The sequence below is a fragment of the Crinia signifera genome, chromosome 7 (assembly GCF_055691185.1).
Source record: "Crinia signifera chromosome 7, ASM5569118v1, whole genome shotgun sequence".
NCBI lineage: Eukaryota > Metazoa > Chordata > Amphibia > Anura > Myobatrachidae > Crinia > Crinia signifera.
The window spans coordinates 20,067,947-20,081,956 of record NC_139223.1 but is presented as its reverse complement, the minus strand read 5'-3'; the positions used below and the strand labels follow the sequence as shown (position 1 = coordinate 20,081,956).

At 42.7% G+C, this 14,010-nt stretch overlaps 1 protein-coding gene across 1 annotated transcript in view; it reads right to left on the bottom strand.

Moving 5' to 3' along the window:
• LOC146021405 (tripartite motif-containing protein 75-like) overlaps window positions 1–4,338 on the bottom strand; it is a 41,874-nt gene extending 37,536 nt beyond the window's left edge. The window contains exon 1 of the mRNA XM_083155192.1: window positions 4,068–4,338. Coding sequence (XP_083011318.1) covers window positions 4,068–4,129 — 62 coding nt within the window. The 5' untranslated portion in view covers window positions 4,130–4,338. The remainder of the gene's footprint in view (window positions 1–4,067) is intronic.
• Between the last annotated feature and the right edge of the window lie 9,672 nt (window positions 4,339–14,010).

The following is a 14,010-nucleotide window of genomic DNA, read 5'->3' as shown; positions in this document are numbered from 1 at the left end:
CATCCCACGTAAATAGAAAAGATATAGCCAGCCTACCCCTGGAAACGCACTGAAAACTGTCCCAGGTGTAATTATCTGCGATAAAAACGTGATCATCCCACGTAAATAGAAAAGATATAGCCATCATCCCCCTGGAAACGCAAAGAAAACGGTCCCTGGTGTAATTATCTGCGATGAAATTGTGATCATCCCACGTAAATAGAAAAGATATAGCTATAATCCCCATGAAAACGCATAGATAACTGTCCCAGGTTTAATTATCTGCGATAAAAACCTGATCATCCCACGTAAATAGAAAAGATATAGCCATCCTCCCCCTGGAAACGCAAAGAAAACTGTCCCCAGGTGTAATTATCTGCGATGAAATTGTGATCATCCCACGTAAATAGAAAAGATATAGCCATAATCCCCATGGAAACGCATTGAAAACTGTCCCAGGTGTAATTATCTGCGATAAAAAGCTGATCATCCCACGTAAATAGAAAAGATATAGCCATCATCTCCCTGGAAACGCATAGATAACTGTCCCAGGTGTAATTATCTGCGATAAAAAGGTGATCATCCCACGTAAATAGAAAAGATATAGCCACCATCCCCCTGGAAACGCATTGAAAACTGTCCCAGGTATAATTATCAGCGATAAAAAGGTGATCATCCCACGTAAATAGAAAAGATATAGCCATCCTCCCACTGGAAACGCAAAGAAAACTGTCCCAGGTGTAATTATCTGCGATGAAATTGTGATCATCCCACGTAAATAGAAAAGATATAGCCATAATCCCCATGGAAACGCATTGAAAACTGTCCCAGGTGTAATTATCTGCGATAAAAAGCTGATCATCCCACGTAAATAGAAAAGATATAGCCATCATCCCCCTGGAAACGCATTGAAAACTGTCCCAGGTGTAATTATCTGCGATAAAAAGGTGATCATCCCACGTAAATAGAAAAGATATAGCCATCATCCCCCTGGAAACGCATAGATAACTGTCCCAGGTGTAATTATCTGCGATAAAAAGGTGATCATCCCACGTAAATAGAAAAGATATAGCCATCATCCCCCTGGAAACGCATAGATAACTGTCCCAGGTATAATTATCAGCGATAAAAAGGTGATCATCCCACGTAAATAGAAAAGATATAGCCATCCTCCCCCTGGAAACGCAAAGAAAACTGTCCCAGGTGTAATTATCTGCGATAAAAAGGTGATCATCCCACGTAAATAGAAAAGATATAGCCACCATCCCCCTGGAAACGCATTGAAAACCGTCCCAGGTATAATTATCTGCGATAAAAAGCTGATCATCCCACGTAAATAGAAAAGATATAGCCATCATCCCCCTGGAAACGCATAGATAACTGTCCCAGGTGTAATTATCTGCGATAAAAAGGTGATCATCCCACGTAAATAGAAAAGATATAGCCACCATCCCCCTGGAAACGCATTGAAAACTGTCCCAGGTATAATTATCTGTGATAAAAAGGTGATCATCCCACGTAAATAGAAAAGATATAGCCATCATCCCCCTGGAAACGCATAGATAACTGTCCCAGGTATAATTATCAGCGATAAAAAGGTGATCATCCCACGTAAATAGAAAAGATATAGCCATCATCCCACTGGAAACGCATTCAAAACTGTCCCAGGTGTAATTATCTGCGATGAAATTGTGATCATCACACGTAAATAGAAAAGATATAGCCATAATCCCCATGGAAACGCATTGAAAACTGTCCCAGGTATAATTATCAGCGATAAAAAGGTGATCATCCCACGTAAATAGAAAAGATATAGCCATCCTCCCCCTGGAAACGCAAAGAAAACTGTCCCAGGTGTAATTATCTGCGATGAAATTGTGATCATCCCACGTAAATAGAAAAGATATAGCCATAATCCCCATGGAAACGCATTGAAAACTGTCCCAGGTGTAATTATCTGCGATAAAAAGGTGATCATCCCACGTAAATAGAAAAGATATAGCCATAATCCCCCTGGAAACGCAAAGAAAACTGTCCCAGGTGTAATTATCTGCGATGAAATTGTGATCATCCCACGTAAATAGAAAAGATATAGCCATCCTCCCCCTGGAAACGCACTGAAAACTGTCCCAGGTGTAATTATCTGCGATAAAAACGTGATCATCCCACGTAAATAGAAAAGATATAGCCATCATCCCCCTGGAAACGCAAAGAAAACGGTCCCTGGTGTAATTATCTGCGATGAAATTGTGATCATCCCACGTAAATAGAAAAGATATAGCTATAATCCCCATGGAAACGCATAGATAACTGTCCCAGGTTTAATTATCTGCGATAAAAACCTGATCATCCCACGTAAATAGAAAAGATATAGCCATCCTCCCCCTGGAAACGCATTCAAAACTGTCCCAGGTGTAATTATCTGCGATAAAAAGGTGATCATCCCACGTAAATAGAAAAGATATAGCCACCATCCCCCTGGAAACACATTCAAAACTGTCCCAGGTGTAATAATCTGCGATGAAATTGTGATCATCACACGTAAATAGAAAAGATATAGCCATAATCCCCATGGAAACGCATTGAAAACTGTCCCAGGTGTAATTATCTGCGATAAAAAGGTGATCATCCCACGTAAATAGAAAAGATATAGCCACCATCCCCCTGGAAACACATTCAAAACTGTCCCAGGTGTAATTATCTGCGATGAAATTGTGATCATCACACGTAAATAGAAAAGATATAGCCATAATCCCCATGGAAACGCATTGAAAACTGTCCCAGGTGTAATTATCTGCGATAAAAAGGTGATCATCCCACGTAAATAGAAAAGATATAGCCATCATCCCCCTGGAAACGCATTCAAAACTGTCCCAGGTGTAATTATCTGCGATGAAATTGTGATCATCCCACGTAAATAGAAAAGATATAGCCATAATCCCCATGGAAACGCATTGAAAACTGTCCCAGGTGTAATTATCTGCGATGAAAATGTGATCATCCCACGTAAATAGAAAAGATATAGCCATCCTCCCCCTGGAAACGCATAGATAACTGTCCCAGGTTTAATTATCTGCGATAAAAACCTGATCATCCCACGTAAATAGAAAAGATATAGCCATCATCCCACTGCTAACACATAGAAAACAGTCCCAGGTATAATTACCTGTGAAAAAAAACATGATCATCCCATTTAAATAGAAAATATATAGCATCATTCCACTAAAAATAAACAATATAGGTATGTGTAGTTTAATATACAATAAAAATGGGATAATGCACTTTTTACTGCAAATTATAAGGACAAAAGACACTTAGATGGTCTGAATGACATATAATTTGATGTTTACACCTTTTTTTTTTAGTTCGTTAAGGTTGAAATCAGCAAAAATTGTGACATCTAGTGTATTGGAGGTGAACTGCACTCAATCATCCCGATCATCCCTTTCTGCAATCATCCTTTTAGTACATCCCTTTTACCCATACCCCTATATACAGCCCCCCCCCCCATATTACACCCAGTGCATACACCACTATAATGTACTATATACAGCACCCCCTATTACACCCAGTGCACACACCACTATATACAGCCCCCATATTACACCCAGTGCACACACCACTATATTACACTATATACAGCCCCCCCCCCATATTACACCCAGTGCACACACCACTATATTGTACTATACACAGCACCCCCTATTACACCCAGTGCACACACCACTATATTACACTATATACAGCCCCCCCCCCCCATATTACACCCAGTGCACACACCACTATATTGTACTATACACAGCACCCCCTATTACAATACACAGCCCCTCATATTACTCTTAGCACACACAAAACTATATCACATAGCACCCCCCATATTACAATAAACATTGACCCCCATATTACTCTCAGTAAAAAAACACTATATACTATTTGATAACAGCCCTCCCCATATTACACAGTACATAGAGCAACCCCTCCCCCCCCCCCCACCTATTACTCCTATACACACCACTAAAGTATGTTACACACAGCCCCCTCACATTAAACAGAACCCTCCCCCCCCCCCCCCCCCCCCCAGTCTATACCTTTCTCTCAGGAGCTGCATGGGCGTGGGAGCATAGGGAGCGTAGGGAGGGTAGGGAGTCATGCCAGCAGGGAGAGTGAACTAAATCGTTCAGATCACTGCTCTGGCAAAGATTAGTTCATTTAGTTCACCAGGAAGTAAAGCAAGTGGGAGGTGTAACACAGACAGACAGAGCCCAGCAGCTACATAAGGCTCATTTACTGGATCTTTACTTCCTGAATCTAAAGTTAAAAGTACAACAAAGCCCAGCAAATACAGATCTAATAAAATAAAAATATGCACTGCCTAGCCAAAGTCTATGGGTGGGATTCTCTAAAATCCGCAGCCCTCTTCACCGGCCACCGCATTTCTAATGACCGCATATTCTCTAAAATATGCGGTCATTAACGCAAGGGACAGCTCTTGCGGTAAGAGCTGTCCCTTGCGATGCGGCGCTGTTGCTGGACTTCCAGGTCTATGGCCCGGGAGTCCGTCTGCGCATGCGCAGACTGACGCGCCGGCCGCAGGGCATGCTGGGAGGGATCCGTGACGGATCCCTCACACACCGCTGCGGTAAGAAGCCCATAGGCTTCTGCAGGGAACCGCCAGCTTTTGCTGGCGATTCCCTCCGCAGCGGTGACACTGCGGAGGGAGGTTAGAGAATACAGAAATGCGGTAAAAACCCCGATAACTGGGTTTTTACCGCATTTCTGTGATAGAGAATCTCGCCCTGAGTGTGGTGTGTCTGTGAGTGAGAATGTGTGCTCATGCTGCTCACCTTTCTGTGATTCTATCACTATTAGTCCAGATGTCCAAACACTTGCTGCTGCCGCTGCTGGTACTAGGTCCTGAGCATACTGCTGTGCTAAATCTGCTGCTGGGACCTGTGTAGGTACTTCTGCAGCAGCCATGTTATTCAGCTCTCATGCAAATTGCAATACACAGGAGGCAGTACATGTTAGCTGCCACAGGTGGCAGTGCTGAGCTCACACATGGTCTGGACTCTGGGGATCTACATTGTCCTGATGACTTATGAGTCCTGCAAATAGTTCAGTAGTTCAATTAGTTCACTGATCATACAGATCCCTGATCTAATCTCTGACTATACAGCCATAATGAGACTGTACAGTACCTGTGAGCTACCATGTGTGGCACTGCTGTGCTCAGGCACATGTATTGTGTGTATGCAGCCACAGACACAGTGCTGGCTGCTGCATGTTATACAGTATACTGTAGTAGCTCTGTTTACTCCACATTACAGTCAGAGATGGATATGTATGAACTTTCAGGATACATACAGTGGAGCAGTTACCCCTAGCAACCATTATCAGCAAATGGTTACTTTGCAAAGTCTCTACTTTATCTCTCTCTAAGGTCAGTTACATTGGGGCAAGGGGACATGTTTTTTTCTAATTACTGTATTTTAAAAGCAGAAAAAAATTTACTTATTAAATTACTCTGAATTTGGGTATTTTACTTGCATATTATGGAAGGTAAAATAACCACCACAATGGGATTAATATTGCAGAGCTAAACAATAAACACTAGGTGATTCATCGCGCCCTACGGGTGCTCTTCACACCGTCGTAAGGGGCTGCGCCCCCTTAATTTGTGAACGTTTGTATATGAGTAATATGGTTAGAATTGTATGAAAGATGCCCTGTATTGCAACTTGGGTGTCCGCGAATCGCGGGAGAGGGGGGTCGCAGGGGGTTTGCCATGAATCATGGGAGGGGGGGTCACGGGGTGGGGTGCCAAGAATCGCGGGGTGTGTGTGTGCCGTGAATCGCGGGAGTGGGGGTTGCGGGGGGGGTTTAGTGACGCAAATCGCCACAAGAAAAAATCAACACAGAAAGGTCAACACATGTAAATGTTGACATAAGTGTGGCACTTCATTGGTGTCCATGTCGACACATGAGAATGAATATGAAAACATTCAAAAAATGAGAAAAAAATCTTCAAAAACCCATGTCAACCTTTTTCATTGTCGACCATAGCCATGTCAGTGTTTTGCATGTGCCATTTAATCATGGGGCTGCCGCGAATCGCGGGGGGGGTGTGTGTGTGTGTCGCGAATTGTGGGAGGGGGGGGGTCGCGGGGGTGGGTGCCACGAATCGCGGGAGGGCGGGGTTCACAGGGGTTCCGGTGGGGGGTTGCCGCGAATTGCGGGAGGGGGGTCACGGGGGGGTGGGCGCCGGGGGGTGCCGTGAATCGTGGGAGGGGGGGTTGCGGGTGGTGTGACGCGAATCGCCACAAGAAAAAATCAACACAGAAAGGTCAACATATGTAAATGTTGACATAAGTGTGGCACTTCATTGGTGTCCATGTCGACACATGACAATGAATATGAAAACATTCAAAAAATGAAAAAAAAATCTTCAAAAACCCATGTCAACCTTTTTCATTGTCGACCATAGCCATATCAGTGTTTTGCATGTGCCATTTAATCCTGGGGCTGCTGCGAATTGCGAGGGGGGCCGCGAATGGCGGGAGGGGGGTCGTGGGGGGGTGCCGCCAATCGTGCAAGGGGGGGGTCGCGGGGGGTTCTTTTTGCCGCGAATCGCGGGAGGGGGGGTCGCAGGGGGGTGTTTTTGCTGCGAATCGCGGGAGGGGGGGTCGCGGGGGAGGGGGTGTTTTTGCCGCAAATCGCGGGAGGGGGGCGCTCACCTGGTGGCTGTGGAGTAGCAGTGCTGGGCAACATGGGGAGGCAGAGGGTGTCTTGCACTGTCTGTGGGCTCACTGGGCTGGTTCTCTGTCACATACCTCCCAACATGACCCTCTCCAAGAGGGACACAATGCTCTGTTTCTAGACTTCTTCTTAATGTATGATTGCCATCACCTGTTTTAAACAGGTTAATTTATCAGAAAGGTGTTCAGCACAGATGAAGGCAATCACACATTAAGAGGAAAGTCCAGGAACAGAGCGTTATACACACACTCACACACTTTGAGTGACAGATGTAGCCAAATATATAAGAGATGTCACTAGAAGGGTGCTGTATAACTTATTGCTTTTCTAAAATAGAAAATAATCTGATTTATTAAACATACAGTATATGATCATTCTAACAAGACTATAACTCCTACAATGAGCTGGTATTACAATGCCTGCTCTGTGTCATAATCTAGTCTAGTTCATCTAGCTCCATGCACTCCTCTCAGTCTCTAAAGGCCCATACACACTAGAAGATTTTCATTTGAAAAGACTTTGGCAAAATGTTTGATAGATATATCTTTCACCAAAGTAGTGCGTACACACTGAGCTATTTTCTCAAAGAGCAAAAGATTTTCAGGAGGCGAAAGACTTTGCTGAAAATCTTTCATTAAAAGGCGATTTACATAATGGGCTGGGTTTGAATTCCAAGGGCGGGAGCAGAGGCCATTGTATTTAATGTATTTCTGTTCTTGGGGCCTGATTCAGAACTAATGTAAACCCCACCCTACGCTGCCAGCTAGGGCTTTCTTGATCTTTGCCAGGGGTTACATGCTCTTTGCAACGGGTTTCATGCTCTTTGCCAGGGGAAGTTACTCTGTGCACTGCACTCCGTGTTAAAGGAGACAGCCGGGGCAGAGCGGTGGGAAACCCAGATATCTCAGAACAGGTCTATCTGTCTGTGGCACGGTTATTTGAAATGATGTGCCGGCTCGTGACTCGCAAGCTAATTGAAGCTCGCGGCATGGCAGCACCTGATTGGTTGCCTGGCTGCTAGCTCCGATTGGCTCAGGAGTCGCGAACCGGTGCGTTATTTGAAATAGCCGTGCCACAGACGGATGAACCTGCTCTGAGACAGCCGGGTATATATTACTGGCTAATAAATTCAGAAAATAATCATTGGTGGGTAGTGGTGCCAGTAGTATAAACATTGCTGGCATGTGCCAGCAATCTATATATTACTGGCTTATGAAACTCATTGGTGCCCAGTGGTGCCAGTAAAATATACATTGCTGGCACGTGCCAGCAATGTATATATTACTGGTTTAAGGATCTCATTGGTGCCCAGTGGTGCCATTAATATATACATTGCTGGCACATGCCAGCAATGTATATATTACTGGCTTAACAGGGAAATCATTGGTGGACAGTGGTGCTCCGTGTGGAGCAGAACGGAGGGAGCAGGGTGTAGGGGGGCGGGGAGTCAGCGTGTCAGTCAGTGTGGCCGGGTGGCAGAGCTCAGAGCTGGGACCCGGCAGGAGGACAAGTGCGGCGGACGGCAGGGGAACTAGGCTCTGCAGCATCCAGCCGCAGCAGCAGTGTGAGCGGGGAAGCGCGGACCAATCCTGCAGGGTGAGTATGACAGGTGAGGGGCGGGGTGGCGGAGGGGGGCAGCGGGGCGGTCCGCCGGGCTGAAAGTGGTTAATCTTTCAGCCCGGCAGGCGTACACACATGGCGATGATGGATGAAAAACCATCCATCATCACCACATCTGCTGGTAAAACCAGCAGATGAACCACTTTACTAGCGATGATGCGGGAGCGCGCATCATCGCTAGTCGGCAATCTTTGGGGCATACACACTGGCCGATTTTCAGTCGAAAATCGCTCAAAACGGCTGTTTTGACCGATTTTCAGCTGAAAATCGTCAAGTGTGTATGGGCCTTAAGTCAGTGATGGAATAATGAACTAGATGAACTAATCTTCTGATCTAATCTTTTGGGTGATCTAGAACTAGATTTCCCATCACTAGTAGTGAAACAGAGCCCCGGCTGCCGGCTCTCCAGCTCCTCTGTCTCCTCTGATGCAGCCAGTTACTTCCTGTAACTGCGCGCCGCGGCGCACACCACACACACACAGCAGCACAGCCGACTGTGACCTCACGTGTACACGCCGCCCCCTGCCATTTCCAGACATGCGCACACGCGCAGTCTGGATTACAATGGAGGGGTTGCAAAAACCGGGAGGGCTGAGGGGGATTGCGGGACAGCGGGAGGCTCAGGCAAAAGTCGGGAGCCTCCCGCGGTAGGCAAGCCTGACACAATTTAATATCCACACCAGACACCATTTAAATATAGTCAAAAAAATTAACGAGGAGATCAGCAAATACTATATGCGGCAAACAGTTGTAAGCCCTAATATAATGACCAACATTAGCCTCTAGATAGAAAGGCATATAATAGGTGGCTATACATACAATTCACCCTGAATGGGAGCTGAAATACACACTGTGAATATCCAAAACGAATGCATGCAGACAAATATTCAGAAGTGACCACATAAGCTGTATAAAACGGCTTTGTCTGTCAAACAGCACTAACATCAGAGAACTGACTAATACTCTCAGACTACATTGGATGAGAAGGTCTTAATATTAATCTGATATGAGATAATAAATACTATTAACCCATGAACATACTGAGGGTTAAATGTAAATAAAATTGCATAAGCAGGAGATTGGATAGTGTGTATTAGCAGCATATTACAAACACCCAACAAGTGACAAGAGAGAAAGTGCAGACATATCTGACCATTATAGCCACCAAAAAGCCTGAATATGGAGTGACACATCATAAGGGCATATAACACTGAATAAAATCGGATTGCATGTAAGAGTACCAATTATTATTGGGTATTCAAAATAAATATAAAATAAATATCCACCCTCCCTAGAAACTGTAGAGACATCACTGTGGGACAATAAAGATCACATTTGAATAGAAATATTATGAGACAGTAGAATACGATAAAAACTGACAGTGCAAGTTGGGACTCTGAAAATAACTCACATCTGACCACAAGTGATACATAACTGTATCCAATTAACTCTAAACAAAGTTTCCACTAATACAAGTAGGATAACTTTGTAACAGGATACTGCACACAGACCAGTACCAGGCATTTTGCTGGGAATAGTAATATGCAGAAGGAATAGACAGATGAAACAATAAAGTCAGAGTTAAAGCTTAAGAAGTATATACTTAGCAGTACCCTCTCCCTCCAATAATAGAGAGAAGAGACTTTAGGAGTCAGTGAAACACAAGTACTAAAGAGCATCCTTATCACGAATATTTTAATCACTTTTTCAAAACTTTAATCACTTTCTTACTATCATACTAATAAGAAGATGTAATTAGCACACTTCTTTTTTAAACTAATATATCGAATAAAAGTTAATTTTTAAGTTTGTTGGTATCAGTTGGACGCCCTATACAGCTGTCTGCAGTGTGCACCCATCAATTCTCTACTCTTCCCTTCTTTTTCTCATTGTATATTTAAAATTTAGAGAAGGGTAGCACCACCACTCTTGTTAAGAATAAAACAATTGAAATCAATTTAAGAATCAAAAGAGAAAGCAGATATAGCCTATTAAAAGCGAACAAAAGGATATCAGTGCGGAACCTATTCCCCTTTCCCCTTTTCCTTATTTTTTTGACTGAATTTATCTGTGGCTGTCACAGATTATAGTTCCAGCACGAATTACAGGAATATTTTCTATATATACAAGATATAGGGGGCAATAAAAGCCCTAGAATATAAATCCTATAAGAAATAAGACGGTCCACTGATTAATACACATATAAAAAAGATTAACAAAGCCGAAAAAATGACATCCTTCAGTTTAAGCAAAGACCTAGACAGTCGGAGGGATCGTTGGTCAGGTGAAACTGAGAATCTGTTTGGGGAAGGAATTAGTGGAGAACAAATAACCCAACCAAATAGATGGACAGAAGACCTATTCGCCCTAAAAGATATGATGTACAAGCAAACCAAAACTATCTGGAGTAAAATCACACTGGAAAATTATGTAAAACAACAACTTGTCCCCAGAGGATTACGACCAAGAATAGCCCCTGCATATGAGATAGATGAAGACCTGGGCAAAGAATGGGAAATGTCACTTTTAAAGTGTTCAAGGGAACTGATACAGATCCTAATTAAGCAAGAAACACGAAAAATGGAGAAAGTAACCAAGGATATGAATAAGATCACTGAGAAATTAAAAGATCATGAGAACTCAGAGCAGTTTAGAAATATGTACGAGAAATTCAGAGGGGATGTGGATAACTTTGAGAAAATTCTAAAAGAAAGAAAACAACGGAAATTTATGAGAGACAAAAATGATTTCCAAAACAATAGAATTTTTAGATGGAATCTCAGAAAACCACGTGGTGAGGAACAAAGTGCCTCTGGATACAGTACATCTGAAATGGAATCGTCCGAAGGAGAAACTCCAGAAATCAGTAACCGCTTCCAACGAAATAGATCACATTTTTTAGGTGGAGGCCGGGACAATCCCAATGGACCAGGCAGAAAACCAGAAGGGGATCAAAGAAATCAAAAGAAAAGAGAAACGAGAGAATGGGAGGACAAACCAGTGAAGAGAAAATACAAAAATCACAAAAGATATTAGAGGCGGAGGGAGACTGTTTACAAATCATTAATTTAACAGAGAAAATACTCACTGAAGATCAGATTAAGGTACTATCTAAAGGTCTCAGTTTTTCACCGGCAAAAAATATGGACAGATTTGAAGTGGAGAAGGATTTGCAACTGTTCACAAGAAAATTACTACTCAAAAAATTCTTTTACAAAACTAATGATGGAACCACAGAGGATGAGCTTTGGAGCGAGGAAGAAAAAGAAGCACTGAGAGCCTTAGAAGATCTGGATGAGGAATCAAGGGAGATCCCCACAAGGAGTCAAAAACTAAAAAAGAAATCGAGATTTACCCCTCAAATGAACATATGTCCACCGATACAGGTGTATCAGAACCTAGTATCAAGAGACCTGGATACATTAATGGGGAAACACAATCCATCCCACCAATTCAGAAAAGATAATATGACACCAGGGGAAAGGAAAGCCCTAAATGAAATATTGAAATGGGATGAAGTTGTAATAAAACCCTCAGACAAGGGGGGGAATGTCGTCCTATGGTCAAAAGATGACTACGTGAAAGAAATAAACAAACAATTGGGAAATAAAAATTGCTACAGACGACTTTTAACCAACCCATTACCTGATTTCTTAAAACAATACCAAGATATCATTACCAAGGCATTCCGGGATGGCATTATCAATAAACAAGACCAGGACTTCCTATGGGTAGAGTACCCTAAAATATCTACAATATATGTACTCCCCAAGATACATAAGAACGCTAAACAACCCCCAGGACGACCAATTGTGTCTGGAGTTGGTAACTTGACTGAAAAGGCAAGCATGTATGTAGATTCTTACTTAAGGAAATTCGTTACAGAACTACCATCCCACACCAGGGATACCATGGACATTCTGAACAAACTGGAGAATGTAACCACAACCGAGAACACCTGGCTCTGTACCTGTGATGTCGAGGCATTGTATACGAGCATAGAGCATGAAGTGGGAATAAGAGCAACAGAATACTTCCTAAGTATGGGAAAAAGAACAGAACATAACAACTTCTTAAGTGACCTACTAAGATTTATTCTGACCAAAAACTTCTTCGTTTTCAATGGCCACTTCTTCCTACAGACCCGGGGTACAGCTATGGGAACTACGTGTGCACCCAGTTACGCGAATCTGTACCTCGGGTGGTGGGAGAAGGAGCACGTATTCAGTGAAAAGTACGAAAAATATACCCAACACATAAATGCATGGTACCGTTACATTGACGACCTGCTGATTCTCTGGGAGGGACCAGAAGACCTGTTCAAAGAATTCATCATAACACTGAATAATAACATCTGGAACTTAAAGTTGACAACAGAGATGAGTCAGACTAAAGTAACTTTCTTAGATCTCACCATAATGATCACTGAAACAGGAGAAATAGAAACAGACCTGTTCAGAAAAGATACTGCTACGAATAGCATTCTTCATTCTGAAAGCTCACACTTCCCAGCTACAAAGAGAAATATCCCCAAAGGAGAACTGCTCAGAATCAAGAGAAACTGCTCGAATACAGAAACCTTCGAAAAAAGATCAGAAGAACTGGAGGTACGGCTCATACAAAGAGGATATAGCAGGAAAAACATCAGGAAACATCGGAAGAATGTAAGAAGGATTGACAGACAACAACTACTAACACCCAAGATGAAATCTGGAAAGGATAATGACAATAAAACTCGCTTTATTGGTACTTATTGCAATCAAGCTGAAGAAATACAGAGTATCCTACAGAGACACTGGGGAATACTCCTCACTGATGAGCAGCTGGCTTCTCAAATAGGAACCAGAGCCAACGTGAGTTGGAGGAAATCGGCTAACCTAAGGGACCGATTAGTGAACAGCCACTTTTCCAACAAAACCCAAAAAGATATAGCAGATGGAAGCTATATGTGTGGGAAATGTAAGGCTTGTGAGTACATGCTTAAGACTAAAACTTATCAGGACAGATTTGGAAAAATCAATGAAATCAAGGGTTACATTAATTGTGACACAATGGGAGTCATATATTGCTTACAATGTAGCTGCCCTAAAAAATACATAGGCATGACAAACAGAAAACTAAAAGTGCGAATCTTGGAGCATATCAACAATATCAAGAATGCCAAGAAAGATCGTGCTAGATTTAAACAACTCACCAGTGTGGCCCGACACTTTGAATTAATGCATGATTGCAATCCAAATCATCTAAAAGCTTATGGCCTAGAAAAGATCAAAATGGGAATAAGAGGAGGCAATTCCATTCAAGAATTGGCCAAAAAAGAAACTAGAATGATCTTCCAAATGGATACCATCATACCAAAAGGCATGAATGAGAATAACAACTTCATGACCTTCTTGGAATAAACCCACATATGATAACAACCTGACTCCAAAGATACCCCTCACTGGGAAACATACTAGTGGGATACAAAAAGATGTATATACGAATACACAAGAGAAAGGATTCTTACTAAGGGAGAAGCCTAGAGAATCAATATACAAGAAACCTTCTATAAGTAAAGTAATGAAAAATTTAACATAACCATGAATTAACAGACAATGATGAAGATACTTACCTATGGATGAAGGGACATCCACTGGGTCTGGGACGTGATAC